Source organism: Bos javanicus, chromosome 14 (genome assembly GCF_032452875.1).
Source record: "Bos javanicus breed banteng chromosome 14, ARS-OSU_banteng_1.0, whole genome shotgun sequence".
Taxonomy (NCBI): Eukaryota; Metazoa; Chordata; class Mammalia; order Artiodactyla; family Bovidae; genus Bos; species Bos javanicus.
Window position 1 is genome coordinate 74,054,268 of NC_083881.1, and position 22,398 is coordinate 74,076,665.

General features: G+C 40.0%; 1 protein-coding gene across 3 annotated transcripts in view; it reads right to left on the minus strand.

Annotated features, from left to right (window-relative positions):
* RIPK2 (receptor interacting serine/threonine kinase 2) overlaps positions 1–17,864 on the minus strand; it is a 40,158-nt gene extending 22,294 nt beyond the window's left edge. The window contains exons 1-3 of one of the 3 annotated variants that reach the window (XM_061439429.1): positions 17,424–17,864; positions 5,253–5,406; positions 1,133–1,288 (exon numbers count right to left, since the gene is read on the minus strand). In XM_061439429.1, coding sequence (XP_061295413.1) covers positions 1,133–1,288; positions 5,253–5,406; positions 17,424–17,596 — 483 coding nt within the window. In that variant the 5' untranslated portion in view covers positions 17,597–17,864. Of the gene's footprint in view, positions 1–1,132; positions 1,289–4,377; positions 4,442–5,252; positions 5,407–17,423 lie in introns of those variants that run through there. The other 2 variants (XM_061439428.1, XM_061439430.1) reach the window with 2 other exon arrangements.
* Positions 17,865–22,398: the final 4,534 nt, after the last annotated feature.

Consider the following 22,398-nt stretch of genomic DNA (forward strand, 5'->3'; position numbering starts at 1 on the left):
CACATCACTGAAAAGGATATAGAGATGGCAAATAAATAAATAACACTATTCAACATCATTGGAAAGTGAAAATTAAGATCATGGTATATATCACTATACATCCATTAGAATACCAGAATAAAAAACGGTGATAAAACCAAATGCTGGTGAGGGTGCAGAGAAGCTGGGTCTTTCATACGCTGCTGGTGAAATGTACAATGGTGCAGCTACTGTAGAAAACAGGCAGCTTCTTAAAGACCTAAACATACTTTACCATATGACCACACAGTTAAACTCCTGGGCATTTATCTCAGAGGAATAAAAACTTACATTTGTTCAAAAAGTTGTACAGGACTATTCAATGGAGTTTTATTTTAACTGCCAAAGGCTAAAAGTAACTATGGTTAAACAACTCTAGTACACCCACACCATGGAATATTATTCACCAACGAAAAAGAAAACAATTCTTGACACAAGCAAAGACTCAAATGGATCTCAAAGGCCTTATGCTAAATGAACAAAGCCAATCTCAAAATATCATACATTGTATGAGTCCATTGTCAAAACAACAAAATTATAGAAAAGAAAAACAGATTACTGGTTGACAGCAGTTAGGGACGATGGAGGGAAGGTGAACATGACTATACAGGGATAGTATAAGTGGTATCTTTGTTGTGATAGAATAGTGCTGTATCTTGACTGCTATCATAGCCACAGAAATTTACACAAGATAAAGTGAAACAGAACTAAAAACTACATATGTGTACTGTACCAATGTCAAATTCCTGGCCTTGAAATGGTACTACAGTTATATGTGACGTAACCACTGGTAGAAACTGGGTGAAGGGTACATGAGACTTCTTTACTCTGCAACCACCTAAGAATCTCTAATAATTTCAAAATAAAAAGTAAATAAAGGTATACTTAACAATTTAAATTAAGAATATAATGACTTTGTATCTGAACCATACTTTTATGAATATCTGTAGTCTAGGAATAACTAACCCACTGCAGCAGGAAGAAGTGGCACTGAATTAGGGGCCATGGAAAAGGCAGAGACATTAAATTGGCAAGGTAGAAAAATTAACTAAGAAGTCTTTAAAACTATTAAACACAAGGATGCAGATAAGCTTTTTTGAAAAACAGTAATTACCTTAACATGAAATTCATTATCCAATAAGATGTTTTGAGTCTTCAGGTCATGATGAAGTAGAGGAGGATTCATATTGTGCAGGTAATTTACACCTAGAGCAATTTCATGCAGAATACGAAATCTCAATGGCCAAGGAACATCAGGATATTCGATTTTCTTTATATGAAAATAAATAAAACCAAAATTAGTGGCCAAATTTATTTCCACTTTGAAAATGAAATATTCCATGAGAATAGTATAAACTAAGTATCTAGTATAACTAAGTATAGGGCAAAATATACTTATTTTATTACATAGTATCTATCTGACATTCTTTAACATCCTTGGATCTTATTTTCCTTATAGAGAAAATAATGACTTTACAGTACTAATATTTCCTTTTAGTATTTACTGGCAATGCACTACATGGTATGGGGTCTCTCTTCAGTTGAGATAGTTTATTTTTATCTGTATAATACCCAGACACATACATTTATACTCGACATATCTTCTCATTCTAGGTTGTTCAGTTGCTAAGTCACATCCCACTACTTGTGATCCCATGGACTGCAGCATGCCAGGTGCCTCTGTTTTCTACTGTCTCCTGGAGTTTGTGCTCAAATTCATGGCCATTGAGTTGTTGATACTATCTAATCATCTCATTTTCTGCCACCCCCTTTTTTTGCCTTCAATCTTTCCCGGTATCAGGGTCTTTGCCTACGAGTCGGCTCTTCCCATAAGATGGTCAAAGTATTTGAGCTTCAGCTTCAGCATTGGTTCTTGCAATGAGTATTCAGGGTTGATTTCTTTTTAGGATTTACTGAATTGATCTTCTTGCTGTCCAAGGGGCTCTCAAGAGTCTTCTCCAGCACCACAGTTCAAAAGCATCAATTCTTCGGCATCCACCCTTCTTATAGTTCAACTCTCACATCCCTATGTGACTACTGGAAAAACCATAGCTTTGATTACATGGACCTTTGTAGCAAAGTGATGTCTCTGCTTTTTAATACGCTAAGTTTGTCATAGCCTTCCTTCCAAGGAGTAAGTGTCTTTCAATTTCATGGTTGCAGTTACAGTCCACAGTGAGTTTTGGAATCCAAGAAAATAAAATTCATCACTGCTTCTACTTTTTCCCCTTGTATTTGCTATGAAGTGATTGGACCGGATGCCATGATCTTAGTTTTTACAATAGTGAGTTCCAAGCCAGCTTTTTCACTCACCTTTTCAACCCTCATCAAGAGGCTCTTTAGTTCCTCTTCACTTTCTGCCATTAGGGTGATATCATCTGCACGTCTGAGGTTGTTGATTTTTCTCCCAGCAATCTTGATTCCAGCTTGTGATTTATCCAGCTTAGCACTTCACATGATGTACTTTGCATAGAAGTTAAATAAGCAGGGTGACAATATACAGCTTTGTTGTACTCCTTTCCCAATTTGGAACCAGTCAGTTATTCCATGATTGGTTCCAAATGTTGCCTCTTGACCCACATGCGGGTTTCTCAGGAAACAGGTAAGGTGGTCTGATGACTCCCATCTCTTTATGAATTTTCCAGTTTGTTGTGATCCACAGACTGAAAGGCTTTAGCATAGTCAATGAAACAGAATATGTTTTTCTGGAATTCCCTTGCTTTCTGCATGATCCAATGAATGTTGGTAATTTGATCTCTGGTTCTTCTTCCTTTACTAAATACAGCTTGCGCATTTATAAGCTCTTGGTTCATGTACTGCTAAAACCTAGCTTGAAGGATTTTCAGCATATCCTTGCTAGCATGTGAAATGAGCACAACCGTATGGTAGTTTGAACATTCTTTGGCATTGCCCGTCTTTGACACTGGAATGAAAACTGATGTCTTCCAGTCTTGTGGACACTATGCATTTTCCAAATTTGCTGACATATTGAGTGCAGCACTTTAACAGCATCATCTTTTAGGATTCTAAATAGCTCAGCTGGTATTCCATCACCTCCACTAGGTTTGTTCACAGTAATGCTTCTTAAGGCCCACTTGACTTCACACTCCAAGATGTCTGGCTCTAGGTGAGTGACCATGGTTATCCAGGTCATTAAGACCTTTTTTTGTGTAGTTCTTCTGTATACTCTGGCTACCTCTTCTTAATCTCTTCTGCTTCTGTTAGCTCCTTGCCATTTCTGTCCTTTATTGTGCCCATCCTTACATGAAATGTTTCCCTTGATATTTCCAATTTTCTTGAAGAGATTTCTAGTCTTTCCCATTCTATTGTTCATTTAAGAAGGCCTTCTTATCTCTCCTTGCTATTCTCTGGAACTCTACATTCAGTTGGGTTCTTTCTCTTTCTTCCTTGCCTTTCATTTCTCTTCTTTCCTCAGCTTTTTGTAAAGCCTCCTTGGACAACCACTTTGCCTTCCTGCATCCTTTTTGAGATGGTTTTGTTATTGCCTCCTGTACAATGTAATGAACCTCTATTTATAGTTCTTCAGGCACTCTGTCTACCAGGCCTAATCCCTTGAATCTGTTCATCACCTCCACTGTATAAACATAAGGGATTTGATTTAGGTTATATCTGAATAGCCTAGTGGTTTTCCCTACTTGCTTCAATTTAAGTCTGAATCTTGCAATAAGGAGCTCGTGATCCGTGCCACAGTCAGTTCCAGGTCTTGTTTGGCTAACTGTATAGAGCTTCTCCATCGTTGGCTGCAAACAACATAATCTTTTTTTGATATCGACCATCTGGTAATGTCCATGTGTAGAGTCATCTCTTGGGTTGTTGGAAAAGGCTGTTTGCTATGACCAGCATGTTCTTTTGACAAAACTCTCTTAGCCTTTGCCTTGCTTCATTTTGTATTCCAAGGCCAACCTTGCCTGTTATTCTGGGTATCTCTTGACTTCCTACTCTTGCATTCCATGTATAATATAGAAACATTACAAATGTAATGCCTTTATTTCCTGGTACTTACAAGTAATAGTCATCTGAATTTTCTTAAATGTTTTCCTAACTTAAACATTATTACAGCTTCCCAGGAAGAGGAACATACTCAGAAAAAGTAGATAATCATTGGGGAAGAAGGTAGATGAGTGCTCAACCTGTATTTAATGATTCCTTCCAGAAATTAGCAATGCCCCTTAGGAGGCTCTAGAATTTCTAAAGGGCTCCAAATTTGCGTACCACAGTATCTACTGGGGTGCTGGGGTATGAGAGGAAAACATTAGTGTCTATGCTTACATTCAGTCAAAAAAAGGAAATTGTGTTTTGTATCTTAATTGCTATGTTGGTTACACAAATCTTACTCACTGACACTAGTCTCTTTACTCTGCCCTTGTTTTCGATTGTGCCGTCACAAACAATGTGTTGCATCCTAAAATAAAGAGGAAGTCACTCCATGAGTGGTGATAGGGGCACCCACGCTCCCTCATTTGCTTATAGAACATTGTGATGCACCAGAATTTAGGAGTGTTCAGTGACTGGATTTTACAGATTATGTTACTACTCAGTTTTAACTAAAGCAACCTTAACAAAACAGACCCAGGTATTTAAAAATATCTCTTGAGGGAACCTGTGGGCTAGAGATAATCTTAATAAGGTCAAGCAAACAACAGTAGATGAATACACACATTTTGAGAATGAGGACCTCGCCCCCTCAAAGTTGTTTACTAATGGTTTTCATAGTTAAAGACAGAGTAATTGGTACCTTGAGCAAAAGGTAATACGGCTCATGCCATTGCCTATTATTGGAAAAACTCAGGTATTTGATACTCAGAGATAGATAATTTGGCCTATTAATTCAGAACTTTGTGAATTGATACTACTAACATTTAATTAGAATACTAAATTATCTTTAACATAAAATAAAAGCTGGCTTAAGCCAACAATAAACTGTACAGTGTACAGAGTCTGTCTTTTTTCTCTCCTGCTCCTCTCCCACATATATATACCTGTGGATACTGGAATTCAGTGTAAGCCTCAGGAACCTAAGCAGCATAATCGAGGTGACTAGAATGCAGGGTCTGGCTGCACAGTATTTTTAACAACACAAAAGAAGCCAGAAATGGTGAAATTTTACCACTGCAACTGTTTGTCATTATTCTTATTTTGGCTCACATGTAAAACCAAAGCACTGTATAGGTTAACTAACAGAATTCTAGCCACTGAAAATGTATAGTACTTACCCTATGTAGGAGCTCATTTAATGATCCATTTGGCATGTATTCGGTAACTATTCCTAAAAATTCAGGCTCATTGCAAATTCCCAAAATTGGAAGAATGTAACTAAATCGAGCTTTGTGTAAAATTTCAGCTTCTCTTAAGACATCATTTCTTTCACTAAAGAAAAAAAAAAGCGTAATTATTTCAAAATAATGAAAAATACACAATTATCATGCCCATAATATTAATTAATTCTGGATTTTTCCATTCATTCATTAGCTTTTGATCTCATGTAAATTAGGCAACTTTTCTTAGTTTCTTCATATTTAAAGGAGGGATAATCTCTACCTTACATATTCCATAGGTCTGTTTAGAGACCAAAATAACATATAAACCACTGACAGAAAGAAGTGCTACACATAGATTAAAACTGTACTTTTCCTAGGAAAGGCAAAGAACACAATGTTTGTTTATAAAGTCTATTTGTATTAAAACGATAGGTGCTTGAACCAATTACATAAGTCTCTGTTGTATTAAAATGATAAAATTTTATTAGACTGTTACATTAAATTTTACGGTTGCATATCATGTAAAAATTTTCTAAATATCCTGAATATTAAAACACTTAAATGTTGTAGATTTTAATGACTAGATGATAATAGTCGCATAAGGGTCAATAATACTCAGAAATTATAGGCTGGAATTCAGGAAAAGAACACTGAGAAGAGATAAATGCTTATAACATTCCTGGGCTAACTCTGGATTTCAGATTTATTTCCTTATTCATTCATAAAAGAAATAAGTGTTGAACTTTCATTATGAATAAACCACAGTGCTCAGCCTTATGGAGACAATTAAGTTAAAAAAAACAAACCCCAAAACATAGTTTGGTGAGTTCCCTGGTGGTGCAGTGGATAAGAATCTGCCTGCCAAGGCCGGGGACATGCATTCACTCCCTGGTCTGGGACAATTTCACACGCCATGGAGCAACTAAGCCCATGGGCCACAATGACTGAGTCCACTCACCCCAACTACTGAAGCCTGCATGCTCCAGGGCCCTGCAGACACAACTAACGAGCCCCTGGGCCACAACTACTTACGCCAGGGCACCTAGAGTCTGTGCTCCACGAGAGGCCACCGCAATGAGAAGCCCACGTGCCACAACTAGAGTAGCCCCCACTGTCTGCAAATAGAGAAAGTCCATGTGCAGCAACAAAGACCTAGCCCACCCGAAGATAAATAAAGCAGTGTGTACATGTCAAGTAAATAAAAAATTAGATTAAAAAAATACAGTCTGTGATCTCAAGCTGTCCAGAAACCTTTTTAAGAAACATACATACTCATCGTGATCTTGACTGCTACATTTCCAATGATTAGTGGGCTTCCCAGGTGGCGCTAGCAGTAAACAACCTGCCTGCCGATGCAGGAGACAAAAGAGACTCAGTTCAAACCCTGGGTCAGGAAGATCCCCTGGAGGAAGAAATGGCAACACACTCCAGTATTCTTGCCCATATTACTGATGAACACAGACGCAAAAATCCTCAACCAAATATTAGCAAATCAAATACAACAACACACTGAAAGCTTCATACACCATGATCAAGTGGGATCTATCCCTGGGATGCGAGGATTCTTCAATATATGCAAATCAGTGAATATGACAAACCATATTAACAAACTGAATAAAAATCACATGATCATCTCAATAGATGCAGAAAAAACTTTGGACAAAATTCAACACCCATTTATGATATAAACTCTACAGAAAGTGAGCATAGAGGGAACCTACCTCAACATTATAAAGGCCATATATGACAACCTACAGCAAATATTCTCAACGGTGAAAAACCTGAAAGAATTTCCCCTCAGATCAGGAACAAGACAAGGGTGTCCACTCTCACCATTATTATTCAGCATAGTTTCAGAAGTCCTAGCCACAGCGATCAGAAAAGGAAAAGAAATAAAAGGAATCCAAATTGGAAAAGAAGATGTAAAACTGTCACTGTTTGCAGATGACAATGGTACTTTACATAGAAAATCCTAAAGATGCCACCAGACAACTACTAGAGCTCATCAGTGAATTTACTAAAGTTGCAGGATACAAAATTAAAACAGAAATTTCTTGCATTCTGATACACTAATAAAGAAAGATCAGAAAGAGAAATTAAGGAAACAATCTCATTTACTATTGCAACACAAAGTATAAAATACCTAGGTATAAACCTACCTAAGGAAGCAAAAGATCTGTACACAGAAAACTGAAAGACATTCAGGAGACATCAAAGTTACAAACATACGGAGAGATTCTTAGATTGGAAGCATCAATATTGTGAAAATGACTATACTACCCAGAGCAATCTACAGATTCAATGTAATCCTTATCAAATTATCAATGGCATTTTTCATTGAACTAGAACAGAAAATTTCTACAATTCGTAGAAAATACAAAAGATCCCAAAGATCCCAAAACAACCTTGAGAAAGAAAAATGGGAGCTGGAGAAATCAGGCTCTCTGACCTCAGATTATACTACAAAGCTACTGTCATCGAGACAGTATGGTACTGGTACAAAAATGGAAATACAGACCAATGGAATAGGATAGAAAGCCCCAAAACAAATCAGTGCATATACAGTCAACTAATTTATGACTAAAGAGGCAAGAATATACAATGAAGACATCCTCTTCAATATGTAGTGCTGGGAAAACTGGATGGCCACTTGCGAAAGAATGAAATTAGAACTCTAATGCCATACACAAAAATAAACTCAAAATGAATTAAAGACCTGAATGAAGGCCAGACACTGAAAAATTCTTGGAGGAAAATATAGGCAGAACATTTTTTGACATAAATCATAGTAGGATCTTTGCTGACCCACCTCCTAGAGTAATGTCAATAAAAACCAAAATTAACAAATGGGATCTGTGCTTATTATGTGCACATGAGCTTATTCGCTCAGTCGTGTCTGTTTCTTTGCCACGCTATGGACTGCAACCCGCGAGGCTCCTCTGTCCATAGGATTTTCCTGGCTAGAATAGTGGAGTGGGTTGCCATTTCCTCCTCCAGGGGATCTTCTCGACCCAGGGATCAAACCCACATCTCCTGTATTGGAGGTGAATTCTTTACTGCTGAGCCACAATTGAACTTAAAAGTTTTTGCACAGCAAAGGACACCATAAACAAGACAAACAAGGAAATATCTGCCAATATTTTCTCCCTCAGAATGGGAAAAAATACTGGCAAATGAAGTAACTGTCAAGGAATTAACCTCCAAAACATACAAACAGTTCAAGTAAAAAAAAACCCAAAACACAAACAACCCAATCAAAAAATGGGTGGAAGACCTAAATAGACACTTCTCCAAAGAAGGCATACATAGGGCCAACAAACACCTGAAAAGATGCTCAGCATCATTAATTATTAGAGATGTGAAAATCAAAACTATAATGAGATATCATTCACATCCATCAGAATGACCATCATTAAAAAAAAAAAAATCTACGAACAATAAATGCTGGAGAGGGTGTGGAGAAAGGGAACTCTTGAACTGTTGATGGGAATATAAATTGATAAAGCCCTATGAAGAACACTATGGAGATTCCTTCAAAAATTAAAAATAGAACTACTGTATGACCCAGGAATCCCACTACTGGGCATATACCCAGAGAAAGGCTATAATTCCAAAAGATAAATGCACCCCAATGTTCACAGCAGCACTATTTACAAGAGCCAGAACATGGAAGCAACTCAGATATCCATCTACAGATGAATGGATAAGGAAGATGTGGTACATATGTACAATGGAACATTGTTACTCAGCCATAAAAAAGAACTAAATTGGATCATTTGCAGAGACATGGATGGACCTAGAGACTGTCATACAGAGTGAAGTTAAGTCAGAAAGAAAAAAACAAATAGCATATTTTAATGCATATATGTGGATTCTAGAATAATAGTATAGATGATTTTATTTGCAAAACAGAAATTGAGACACAGACAACAAATATTGGACATCAAGGAGGGAAAGGGGGTGGTGGAATGAACTAGAAGATAAGGACTGACATATATACACTATTGATACTATGGGTAAAGTAGATAACTAACGAGAACCTACTGTATACTTTAGGGAACTCTACTCAGTGCTCTGTGGTAACCTAAATGGGAAGGAAATCCAAAAAAGAAGGGAGACATACATACATACATATATATATATATACACACACATACACACACACATATACATATATAGATGATTCAGTCTGTAGTACAGAAGAAATACAACATTGTAAAGCAACTATTACTTCAATAAAACCTCCCAGAATATTGGAAATAAAAGCAAAAATAAACAAATGGGACCTAATTAAACTTAAAAGCTTCTGCACAACAAAGGAAACTATTAGCAAGGTGAAAAGACAGCCTTCAGAATGGGAGAAAATAATAGCAAATGAAGAAACTGACAAATAACTAATCTCAAAAATATACAAGCAACTCCTAAAGCTCAACTCCAGAAAAATAAATGACCCAATCAAAAAATGGGCCAAAGAACTAAATAGACATTTCTCCAAAGAAGACATACAGATGGCTAACAAACACATGAAAAGATGCTCAACATCACTCATTATCAGAGAAATGCAAATCAAAACCACTATGAGGTACCATTTCACGCCAGTCAGAATGGCTGCGATCCAAAAGTCTACAAGCAATAAATGCTGGAGAGGGTATGGAGAAAAGGGAACCCTCTTACACTGTTGGTGGGAATGCAAACTAGTACAGCCACTATGGAGAACAGTGTGGAGATTCCTTAAAAAACTGGAAATAGAACTGCCTTATGATCCAGCAATCCCACCGCTGGGCATACACACTGAGGAAATCAGAAGGGAAGGAGACACGTGTACCCCAATGTTCATCGCAGCACTGTTTATAATAGCCAGGACATGGAAGCAACCTAGATGTCCATCAGCAGATGAATGGATAAGAAAGCTATGGTACATATACACAATGGAGTATTACTCAGCCATTAAAAAGAATTCATTTGAATCAGTTCTAATGAGGTGGATGAAACTGGAGCCTATTATACAGAGTGAAGTAAGCCAGAAAGAAAAACACCAATACAGTATACTAACACATATATATGGAATTTAGAAAGATGGTAACAATAACCCTATATACGAGACAGCAAAAGAGACACTGATGTATAGAACAGTCTTATGGACTTTGTGGGAGAGGGAGAGGGTGGGAAGATTTGGGAGAATGGCATTGAAACATGTATACTATCATGTATGAAAAGAGTCGCCAGTCCAGGTTCGATGCACGATACTGGATGCTTGGGGCTGGTGCACTGGGACGACCCAGAGGGATGGTATGGGGAGGGAGGAGGGTTCAGGATGGGGAACACATGTATACCTGTTGAGGATTCATTTCGATATTTGGCAAAACCAATACAATATTGTAAAGTTTAAAAATAAAATTAAAAAAAAAAAAGCAAAACTACAAAAAATGTGAAGCAATGACGGTCTGAAGCTATAAAGGTTGCAGTGGAAATGGGAAGAAAAACATTAGCTGAATAGAATGCCCAGGCTGTGATGACTGACTGACTTTATTGATTAAGGGAGTATAATATACCTTATTAAGGAAGTATAACATACTGCACTAAAGGCTACCCACTCTAGTATTCTGGCCTGGAGAATTCCATGGACTGTAGAGACCATGGGGTTGCAAAGAATCGGACACGACTGAGCGACTTTCACTTTCACTCTCTAGTAGAAGCTATTTGGCTAGTGGAGGTGATGGAATTCCAGTTGAGCTACTTCAAATCCTGAAAGATGATGCTGTGAAAGTGCTGCACTCCATATGCCAGCAAATTTGGAAAACTCAACAGTGGCCACAGGACTGGAAAAGATCAGTTTTTATTCTAATCCCAAAGAAAGGCAATACCAAAGAATGCTCAAACTACCACACAATTGCACTCATCTCACACGCTAGTAAAGTAATGCTCAAAATTCTCCAAGCCAGGCTTCAGCAATATGTGAACCATGAACTTCCAGTTGTTCAAACTGGTTTTAGAAAAGGCAGAGGAACCAGAGATCAAATTGCCAACATCTGGTGGATCATAGAAAAAGCAAGAGAGTACCAGAAAAACATCTATTTCTGCTTTATTGACTATGCCAAAGCCTTTGACTGTGTGGATCACAATAAACTGTGGAAAATTCTGAAAGAGACGGGAACACCAGACCACCTGACCTGCCTCTTGAGAAATTTGTATGCAGGTCAGGAAGCAACAGTCAGAACTGGACATGGAACAACAGACTGGCTCCAAATAGGAAAAGGAGTACATCAAGGCTGTATATTGTCATCCTGCTTATTTAACTTCTATGCAGAGTACATTATGAGAAACACTGGACTGGAAGAAGCACAAGCTGGAATCAAGATTGCCGGGAGAAATATCAATAACCTCAGATATGCAAATGACACCACCCTTAGGCAGAAAGTGAAGAGGAACTAAAAAGCCTCTTGATGAAAGTGAAAGTGGAGAGTGAAAAAGTTGGCTTAAAACTAAACATTCAGAAAACGAAGATCATGGCATCTGGTCCCATCATTTCATGGGAAATAGATGGGCAAACAGTGGAAACAGTGTCAGACTTTCTTTTTTGGGCTCCAAAATCACTGCAGATGGTGACTGCAGCCATGAAATTAAAAGACGCTTACTCCTTGGAAGGAAAGTTAATACCAACCTAGATAGCATATTCAAAAGCAGAGACATTACTTTGCCAACAAAGGTCTGTCTAGTCAAGGCTATGGTTTTTCCAGTGGTCATGATGGATGTGAGAGTTGGACTGTGAAGAAGGCTGAGTGCCAAAGAATTGATGCTTTTGAACTGTGGTGTTGGAGAAGACTCTTGAGAGTCCCTTGGACTGCAAGGAGATCAGCCCTGGGATTTCTTTGGAAGGAATGATACCAAAGCTGAAACTCCAGTACTTTGGCCACCTCATGCGAAGAGCTGACTCACTGGAAAAGATGCTAATGCTGGGAGGGATTGGGGGCAAGAGGAGAAGGGGACGACAGAGGATGAGATGGCTGGATGGCATCACTGACTTGATGGACGTGAGTCTGAGTGAACTCAGGGAGTTGGTGATGGGCAGGGAGGCCTGGGGTGCTGCGATTCATGGGATCGCAAAGAGTCGGACACGACTGAGCGACTGAACTGAACTGAACTGATGACTGTCATTTAGTCACTCAGTTGTGTCAGACTCTTTTGTGACCCCATGGACTGTGGCTCATCCAACCAGCTCCTCTATCCATGGGATTTTCTTGGCAAGAATATTGGAGAGGGTTGCCATTTCCATCTCCAGGGACTTACTCCACTGTACAACAGCAATCCAAGTTCCCCCTCTTAAAAGGAATCTTTCTCCTCTGTCAATAATGTTTCCCCCACCCACATTGGTTAATGACAGGAAAAAAATCTTGCCAGCAAGCCATGTCCACTTCTAATTCACTGAAACCATGTTTCCTAGGAAACATACCTCCCTTAAGTACTAAAACCTCCAAAACCACTAAGACTGAGGCTTCAGGGACCAAAAAATTCCTCAAATTCTCTTACTAGGCATAGTAAGAGAATACAATGCAAAAGCGTACGTGTGTACATCAAAAGACATACACAACAATGTTCACAGAAGCTCTCATCCTAATAGCCAAAGAATGGAAACATCTCTATCAACAACAGAATGGATAAATAAATGTGTTATAAAGTAGAATACTGAATACTTTATAGCAATGAAAATGAAGGTTACCTGCTCCAGGTAACAACATGGATAAATCTTACAATGTTAGATAAGAGAAGCCAGAAATTAAAGATACATTATGTATTCAATTTATGTAAAGGTTAACCACTATCAAGCCTAATCTTTGGTTTTAGAATTCAGGATAGTATTCACCCTTGGGAAGGATGACGAGTAATGACTAAGAAGTGATATAGTTATTTATGTGGGTGGTGACTGTAGTTATCTTTACTTTGTGATGTCATGCTGAACAATTATATTTGTGTTTTTCTATACACATGCAAAGAGTCGGACACGACTGAGTGACTGAACTGAACTGAACTGATACACATGTTATGCTTCCATTAAAAAGCTTATTTAAAAGAAATTCATATAACTGTCATCTTGCATATAATGTAAAATTTTTCTGGATGCTTTTGTTTAAACCACCCAAGATCTTGACGAATGGCTGCTGAAAAACACATTCCAGACCAGACTATGAGGCTTCCTTTTAAAAACAAACAATAAACAAAATAAAGAAAAAATATCTTAGCCATCCATGTTTTGAACAGGTAATATATTTACATGTTTCTAAATTCAAGAGTTACAAAAATACATCAAGAGCCTCTATCCTTCCTGTTCTTTAGACACTTAGTACCCCAACTGTGAGACAACCAATTATACCGGTCTGTGAGACCAGCTTTAATTGAATTTGTTCCCTAAATTGAAAGAGGTGTGTGTTTGCCTTAAGAAAGGTAGATCAACAAGACAGTTACAGAGTAGCACCTTTGCAGGGAAAACCCAGGATTGACCTGAAGGTTCCTAGATACCCTGAGAATTATAGAGAGGGCATGCTAGGGGAAATCTTGGTGATACTTAACATACTAATTCCTCCTCCCATTAGGAGTATGAGGCATTCTTCCTTCTCTTGTGATCCTACTATGTATCAGTCACTTTACCAAAGTTGGTTTTATTATCCCTATGAGAGCACTGCTGCTGCTGCTGCTAAGTCGCTTCAGTCGGGTCCGGCTCTGTGCGACCCCACCAGGCTCCCCCGTCCCTAGGATTCTCCAGACAAGAGTACTGGAGTGGGTTGCCACACTGGGCTTAGATAAATGAATAATTTTCTAATGGTCATGTTAATAATAAGTGGCAGGTTTGGAGTCAGATTTGAATTGCAATTGTGGGTTCTAACACCTTTGTTTTTTCCTATCACTGCTTAATTAGAGAAGGAAAATTCCTGAAGTTATATTTTGAAAAGAATGAGAGAGTGGGAAAACAGAATAAGCTACAACAGTTTAAAAATAGGTTTTTATTGAGTTGGCCAAAAAGTTCATTTGGGTTTTTCCATGCCATCTTGCAGAAAATATGAATGAACTTGTTGGCCAACCCAATATATTAAAAAACAAAAACAAAAAAAACCCAGAAACGTAAAACACAGCTTCTATAGACATATTGGCAAAAAAGAAATTTTCAGTCACAAAACAGTTAAACTGTTTACACAAGGTGTTTGAACAACCAGTCAAACTCATGTACTCATAGGAGCTGGGAGATTGCTGGGGAAGGTCCATTCATTGGGCAGAAGTCAGGTTATAGAGAATGACTCATCAATCACTAAAATAAGAAAATGTAATAGCACATAAACTTATTTTTCTTTCCTCTCAAAGAACAATGCAAACATTATCCACACGAGAGCCCAAGAAGTACATGTATTTGTTATTCCTACTTCATAAGTGAGGACACAGCCATCCTTTGAGTCAACTGCATATCCAGTGCTATGCTGAGATGTCATAAACACAGATAATGTTAACATTCTAGGTAACGAGCAGGAGGAAATACACGGTGCAGTAATGCCAGAGTGTTGTGTTGGTCCTTAAGGCTTCTTTGAAGGCAGAATTAATTTCCTACCCAATTTGGTAGGAATTTTGGATTATGAAAATTGTTAATGAACATGGAAAGTGAACTCCCGCTTCATTTCTTGGCTCCAAATGGCACAAAACTTAGATAAATTAAAATCTTGAGAAGCAGCATCCAAAATGGGAGGATCAATCTGCTTTAAAATACCTAGTGAGTCCGTAACTGCTCGATTTCCATATGTTTTAAGTTGATTCTCAAATACATCCACCCTCTCTAGTCAATTACCACCCTTCAAGGTTGACTACATATACATACATATATATGTAATTGCCCCATACTTGCTACACAGAATTCAACACCTAGGGTAAACATACCCTGTGTATCACTAAATCTGAATTATGGTACACAAAAAATGGAAGCAATCCCTAGAGGTATCTCAAACTTACTGTGGGACCTTGCCCATCCAAGCCTGATAGCAAGAGAACGAAAAGAAACCACAGGCAGATGAAAGTCAGTAGCATTAGCAGGGCTGAAACTGAGGAATTTAACTGCTGTTGGATACTGACAGCTAATCAGGCATCTCAGTTCAGTTCAGTTCAGTCGCTCAGTCGTGTCCGACTCTTTGCGACCCTGTGAATCGCAGCACACTAGGCCTCCCTCCCCATCACCAACTCCCGGAGTTCACTCAGACTCACGTCCATCGAGTCAGTGATGCCATCCAGCCAGTGATGCCATCCAGCCATCTCATCCTCTGTCGTCCCCTTCTCCTCCTGCCCCCAATCCCTCCCAGCATCAAGAATCTTTTCCAATGAGTCAACTCTTCGCATGAGGTGGCCAAAGTACTGGAGTTTCAGCTTTAGCATCATTCCTTCCAAAGAAATCCCAGGGCTGATCTCCTTCAGAATGGACTGGTTGGATCTCCGTGCAGTCCAAGGGACTCTCAAGAGTCTTCTCCAACACCACAGTTCAAAAGCATCAATTCTTTGGCGCTCAGCCTTCTTCACAGTCCAACTCTCACATCCATACACGACCAGAGGAAAAACCATAGCCTTGACTAGACGGACCTTTGTTGGTAAAGTAACGTCTCTGCTTTTCAATATGCTATCTAGGTTGGTCATAACTTTTCTTCCAAGGAGTAAGCATCTTTTAATTTCATGGCTGCAGTCACCATCTGCAGTGATTTTGGAGCCCCAAAAAGAAAGTCTGACACTGTTTCCACTGTTTGCCCATCTATTTCCCATGAAGTGATGGGACCAGATGCCATGATCTTCGTTTTCTGAATGTTGAGCTTTAAACCAACTTTTTCACTCTCCACTTTCACTTTCATCAAGAGGCTTTTTAGTTCCTCTTCACTTTCTGCCATAAATCAGGCATCTAGCATGATGTATTTTCACTTATATGATATAGGGGGAAGACCTGGGTTCGATTCCTGGGTTGGGAAGATACCGGGGAGAAAGGAACGGCTACCCACTCCAGTATTCTGCCCTGGAGAATCCCATGGACTGCATAGTCCATGGGGGTAGAAAAGAGTCAGACAGGACTGAGCAACTTTCACTTTCATTGGGGGAGGTGGGAGAGGAGAATGTTTGCAATCATGGGTGTTAACTTGCTAAGAATTGAATGCAGAGCCTAGTTAGATTTCTACCGGAAGGAAAACACACTGACTAAACACACTGACCAATACATATAGTTGAAAGGTTTTTCTGGAAACAGAAACTAATGCTAGCCCTCCCATGAAATCTAGATAGTGCACTAAAATTGTTCAATGGGAGAGGCATTCAAAAGTTTCGTCATTTAACAGTCTTCTGATTCCAGTTTGTTGTTAGTAAAAATTACACAAGTTTCCTCCAGAGACATACTTCCTTTCCCGTGAGAGTGAGGAGAAACTAAATTGAGTTGAGTTTGATGTCTAAACTTCTCTGACTACATGTAGTAAACCAAAAACCACAACAAAAAGCCCAAAGCAAAACGTCCCAGATTCTACAGCAGTGCTGTAGTACAGCACGTGACCCACATATACAATTTGAAATTTTCATGTAGCCACTTAAAAAAAAAAGGTAGAAATATGCAAAGTGAACTTTACCAATATATTTATCACAACATATCAAAAGATACCATCTAAGCATATCATATAAAATTATACATGAGATATTACAAGTTTTGATAGTAAGTGCTAGAAATCTAACGTGTATTTCCCACTAAGAACACATTTCAGTTCAGACAGCCATATTTTCAGCACTCAACAGCTATGTGTGGCTAAACGCTACCCATTGGGCGATGCGACCCTAGAGTTAGACTTCAAAAGAAAAAAACGAAGTCAACACAACTGAATTTCAGTAGAGAGGACGTTTAGAGTTGGGCTGTGATTGCTGGCTCTGGTGTCTGGAGAAAGCAAGCCTAGGAAAAAAATAACGAAGCAGTGACAAGAAGCGAGACTGTGGCATCTCCAGAGAAGCCGGCCTTTCCCCCAGGTGAGCCTAAGCCTCGAAGGGCCGCTTCGAGGGGAAGCGGTCACCGCCGTCGGGGCTCCGGAGCCCAGGTGCCCGGGGTGAGAGCCAGTGAGAGGGGCAGGACCGCGGCCCTACCTGTCGAGCAGCGGGCTGTGGATGTGCAGGTGCTTCACGGCCACCTGAACGCGCCAGTCGGCGTGGCGGGCGGACGACACGGTGCCGGACGCGCCGCGGCTCAGGTATCGCAGGTCGGCGAGCTTGTGGTACGGGATGGCGGGCAAGGCGCTGCAGACGGGCTCCGCGCTCATGGCGGCGGGCCGCGCCGGCCCTCCGGCCGCCGGCCGCTCCCGGAAGTGCCCGCCGCGGCCGCAGCTCCGCCCGGCGCGGGGCCGCACACTAGGTCGCGAGGCCGTTCATCCCCCAGGCGGCCCGCGCCACGCTCCTTATCCAGGGCCCGGGCGAACTCTCTCTGGAGACAGGTTAAGGCCGAGGAGACGCGGCGCTCCGGAGACGGGCTTCCTCTCGCCGACCCGGCCCTCCAGGGCGCGGCAGCCGGCCGCTCGGAGCTCCGCCTCCACAGACGCTCCAGCGACGTCAGCGGGCGGACGCCGAGCCGGGGGCTTTCCCGCGCGTCCGCCCGAGGTCGCCGCCGCCGGGAGTTCCGACCACGTGTCCCAGGCCGGCGCGGCGCGGGCGACGGCCTGAGAGTGGGAAAGGAGCCTGGGGCGCTCAGTGCGTCTTCTCTCCGCGCCCTCGACCAGCCAGGGTTTGGAAGGGTTTCCTATGAGGAAATTTCCCCTCAGCCGCCTCACACTTGGTCCGCAGGCCCTCCCGCTTGGAAGACTCTCCTCTGGTCCCGTCTACTAGCAACATAGTTTTCTTCCCCTCACCTATGTTTTCTCCTGACGCCCATAATTACAGCCAGAGATTGAAAAATAACCTTGAGAGATTCCTTCTCTCTGATTTCAGGTAAGACTGCAAACGTTTCTTTCTCATAGATCTGGGAAGAACGCAGTATTTAATGCCAACTGAAAAACGATGGAAGCATCTTTTCGTCTTTTTTTTACCTTAAACACCTGTCTACACCTGAAATGGCTGTTTCGCAACGTGTGGTGCAGACATTGTACACAATAGCAAGTTCGTGCTAGGCATTTAATGAGTTCTAAAACGTAATTAATAGGAAATGCTTGAGTTGAATCAGGGATTTCTGCCTAGGGAAATTCAACTCTTCCTTTATTTCTTTATTGCCGGAAATGTGAGTAGCAATGCTACATTTTTCAATTAATGGAAGCTGTAATAAAGATTGTTTTGAAATCTGGTAACTTAAATTGCTTAGCTTTAAAGCTATGGTCTGATAATCTGTGGTTTATTTCTAAATAAGCTTTTTGCTACAAAAAGTGCTTAGAAAACTTTTCGTATTCATTCATTCAGTTTACAAACTAAGAGCTCTAGAGAAAGAGAACAAAAAGTAGGGAGGAAATTATCAAAATAATAACTCAAGAATTTTTGCCAGGATCAAAGGTCAAAGGTCTTCATATTGAAAGGGTCTACCAGCTAAGGTGGCCGCAGTGGTAAAGAATCCACCTGCCAATGCAGGAGACTCGAGAGACGCCGGTTTGATGCCTGGGGTGGGAAGAGGAGGAGGAAATGGCAGCCCACTGGAGTATTCTTGCCTGGGAAACCCCATGGACTGAGGAGCCTGGCAGGCTACAGTCCATGGGGTCACAAAGAGTCCAACACAGCTGAGCGCGTGCGCACGCACACACACATACACAGCACCCACAGTGAATAAGAAAGACCTATATTAAAGTACATCATTAAAAAGATCAAGACACTAAGAGCAAATAGAAGATTCTAAGAAATCAGAGGGAAGAAACAAGAACAAACGGGTGGGTATTAGAATGGCATCTGATTTCTCAGTGATCATGCTTTTATGCTAAAACACTGCAGTGAAATTTCAAATTTTGTATTACAATAGCTTCCAATCTAGAATTCTGTAGTCAAACTATTCATAAAGTATAAGAGCAGAATAAAAACATTTCACATACATAAAGGATGCAAAAACATTTATTTTCCATCTATATACTTTTTTAAAAAAGAAAACTACTAGAGGATGTACTGCAGTAGAACATGACAGCAAAACAAGAAAGACATGGGGCCCAGAAAACAGGACCAGAAGGATGTGAAGGGAAATGCCAGGTGAAAGATATGTGGCCGGATCAGAGAGCAATTGCTTTCACTGGAGCAAGGAGATGGCAGATTCCAAGAAGAAAGACTGATAAAAATTATTTATTTAGATGATTAATTTTGAGTATTTGTGTGTAGTTATATAGCTAGATGTTTGATAGATCTAAAGAAATATGTGATAAAATTTGAGCAGGAGATTTAAAACTATAGGAAAGCAAAAAAAATTATTAATTCCATGAAACTAAAGATTATATAAGAATGGAAGCAGCATTTCTCCAAACTGTTCTGTGGTTGAAAAGTTTAAGACTTTTTAGAGCTTCTGAAATACTAGTATATTATAAATCTCTAAGAAGGAGAGAACATGCAGCATAGGAGTCTATAAAATTTATATTTTAATTGCATTTCTTTTAAATTAAAAAACAGTATTATAGTCACATGGTTCAAAAATTTTAAAATTTAAAAGCTCCAATAATCCAATAGGAAATTAAGGAGTGGACATAGATACTTCACAAGAGGAGATATCTAAACAGTAAATAGCAAATGATTGTGAAAAGGTATTCTATATCTTTAGTTATTAGAGAACTACAAGTTAAAACCACAATGAAATAACACTACACAAATACAAGAATAACTGAAATGAAAAAGACAGAATATACCAAGTGTGGATGAGGTTCTGTAGCAATTGGAACTCTTGTACATTGCTGATAAGAGTGCCATTTGGTATAACCAACTATTCAAACCCTGTGGCAGAATCTATTAAAATTACAGATATGCGCATCCTCAGTAATTCCTTGTCTAGGTATGTTGTTCAGTCACTCAGTTGTGTCCCGACTCTTTGCGACCCCATGGACTGCCACAAGCCAGGCTTTCTGTCCTTCACCATCTCTTTGGAGTTTGCTCAAACTCATGTCCGTTGAGTCAGTGATGCCATCCAACCATCTCTTCCTCTGTCATCCCCTTCTTCCCCTGCCTTCAATCTTTCCCAGCATCAGGGACTTTTCCAATGAGTTGGCTCTTCGCATCAGGTGGCCAAAGTATTGGAGTTTCAGCTTTAGCATCAGTGCTTCCATTGAATATTCAGGGTTGATTTCCTTTAGGATTGACTTGTTTGATCTCCTTGCTGTCCAAGGGATTCTCAAGAGTCTTCTCTAGCACCAAGTTTGAAGGCATCAATTCTTCGACTCTCTGTCTTTGTTATTGTCCAGCTCTTACAGCCATATGTGACTACTAGAAAAACCATAGCTTTGACGATAGACTATATGGACCTTTGTTGGCAAAGTAATGTCTCTGTTTCTTAATATGCTGTCTAGGTTTGTCATCGCTTTGCTTCCAAGGAACAAGTGTCTTTTAATTTTATGGCTGCGATTACCATCTGTAGTGATTTTGGAGCCTAAGAAAATAGTCTGTCACTGTTTCCACTTTTCCCCCGTCTGTTTGCTGTGAGGTGATGGGACTGGATGCAATGATCTTTGTTTTTTGAATGTTGAGTTTTAAGCCAACTTTTTAACTCTCCTCTTTTATCTCATCAAGAGTCTCTTTAATTCTTCTTTGCTTTCTGCCATAAGGGTGGTGTCGTCTGCGTATCTGAGGTTATTGATATTTCTCTCTGCAATCTTGATTCCAGCTTGTGCTTCATCCAGCCTCGCATTTCACATGATGTACTCTCCATGTAAGTTAAATAAGCATGGTGACAATATACAACCTTGATGTACTCCTTTCCCAATTTTGAACTAGTCTTTTGTTCCATGTCTGGTTCTATTTCTTCTTGACCTGAATACAAGTTTCTCAGGAGGCAGGTCTGGTCATCTGGTATTCCCAATTCTTTAAGAATTTTCCACAGTTTGCTTTGGTCTGCTCCGTCAAAAGCTTTAGCGCAGTCAATGAAGCAGAAATATATGTCTTTCTGGAATTCTCTAGATTTTTCTATGATCCAACAGATATTGGCAATTTGACTTAGTTCCGCTGCCTTTTCTAAATCCAGCTTGGAAGTTCTTGGAACTTTGGAAGTTCTTGGTTCGCATACTGTTGAAGCCTAGTTTGAAGAATTTTGATTACTTTACTAGCATGTAAAATGACTGCAATTGTGCAGTAGCTTGAGAAGGAAATGGCAACCCTTGCCAGGAGAATCCCATGGACAGAGGAGCCTGGTGGGCTATAGTTCATGGGGTGGCAAAGAGTCGGACACGACTGAAATGACTTGGCACGCGTGCACGTGCAGTAGTTTAAACATTCTTTGGCATTGCCCTTCTTTGGCATTCAATGAAAACTGATCTTTACCAGGCCTGTGGCCACTGCTGAGTTTTCCATATTTGCTAACATATTGAGTGCAGCACTTTAACAACATCATTTTTCAGGATTTGAAATAGCTCAGTTGGAATTCCATCACCTACACTAGTTTTGTTCATAATGATGCTTCCTAAGGCCCACTTGACTTCTCACTCCAGGATGTCTTCTCCAGGTGAGTGATCACAACATCATAGTTATCCAGATCACTAAAATCTTTTTTGTAGAGTTCTTCTGTGTATTCTTGCCACCTCTTAATATATTCTGCTCTGTTCAGTCCACACCACTTCTGTCCTTTTTTGAGCCCATCTTTGCATGAAATGTTCCCTTGTTATCTCTAATTTTCTTGAGATCTCTACTCTTTCCCATTCTATTGTCTAGGTATACTGATATTCCCTGCTGGCTCAGACAGTAAAGAATCTGTGCGCCTGTAATGCAGGAGACCTGTGTTTGATCCCTGGGTTGGGTAGATTCCTGGAGGAGGGCATGGCAATCCACTTCAGTACTCTTGCTTGGAAAACCTACAAGGACAGAGGAGCCTGCCGAGCTATAGTTCATGGGGTCGCAAAGAGTCAGACACGTCTGAGTGATTAATCACAGCTTATACTAGAATCCTCACAGTAATGCTATTTATAATAGC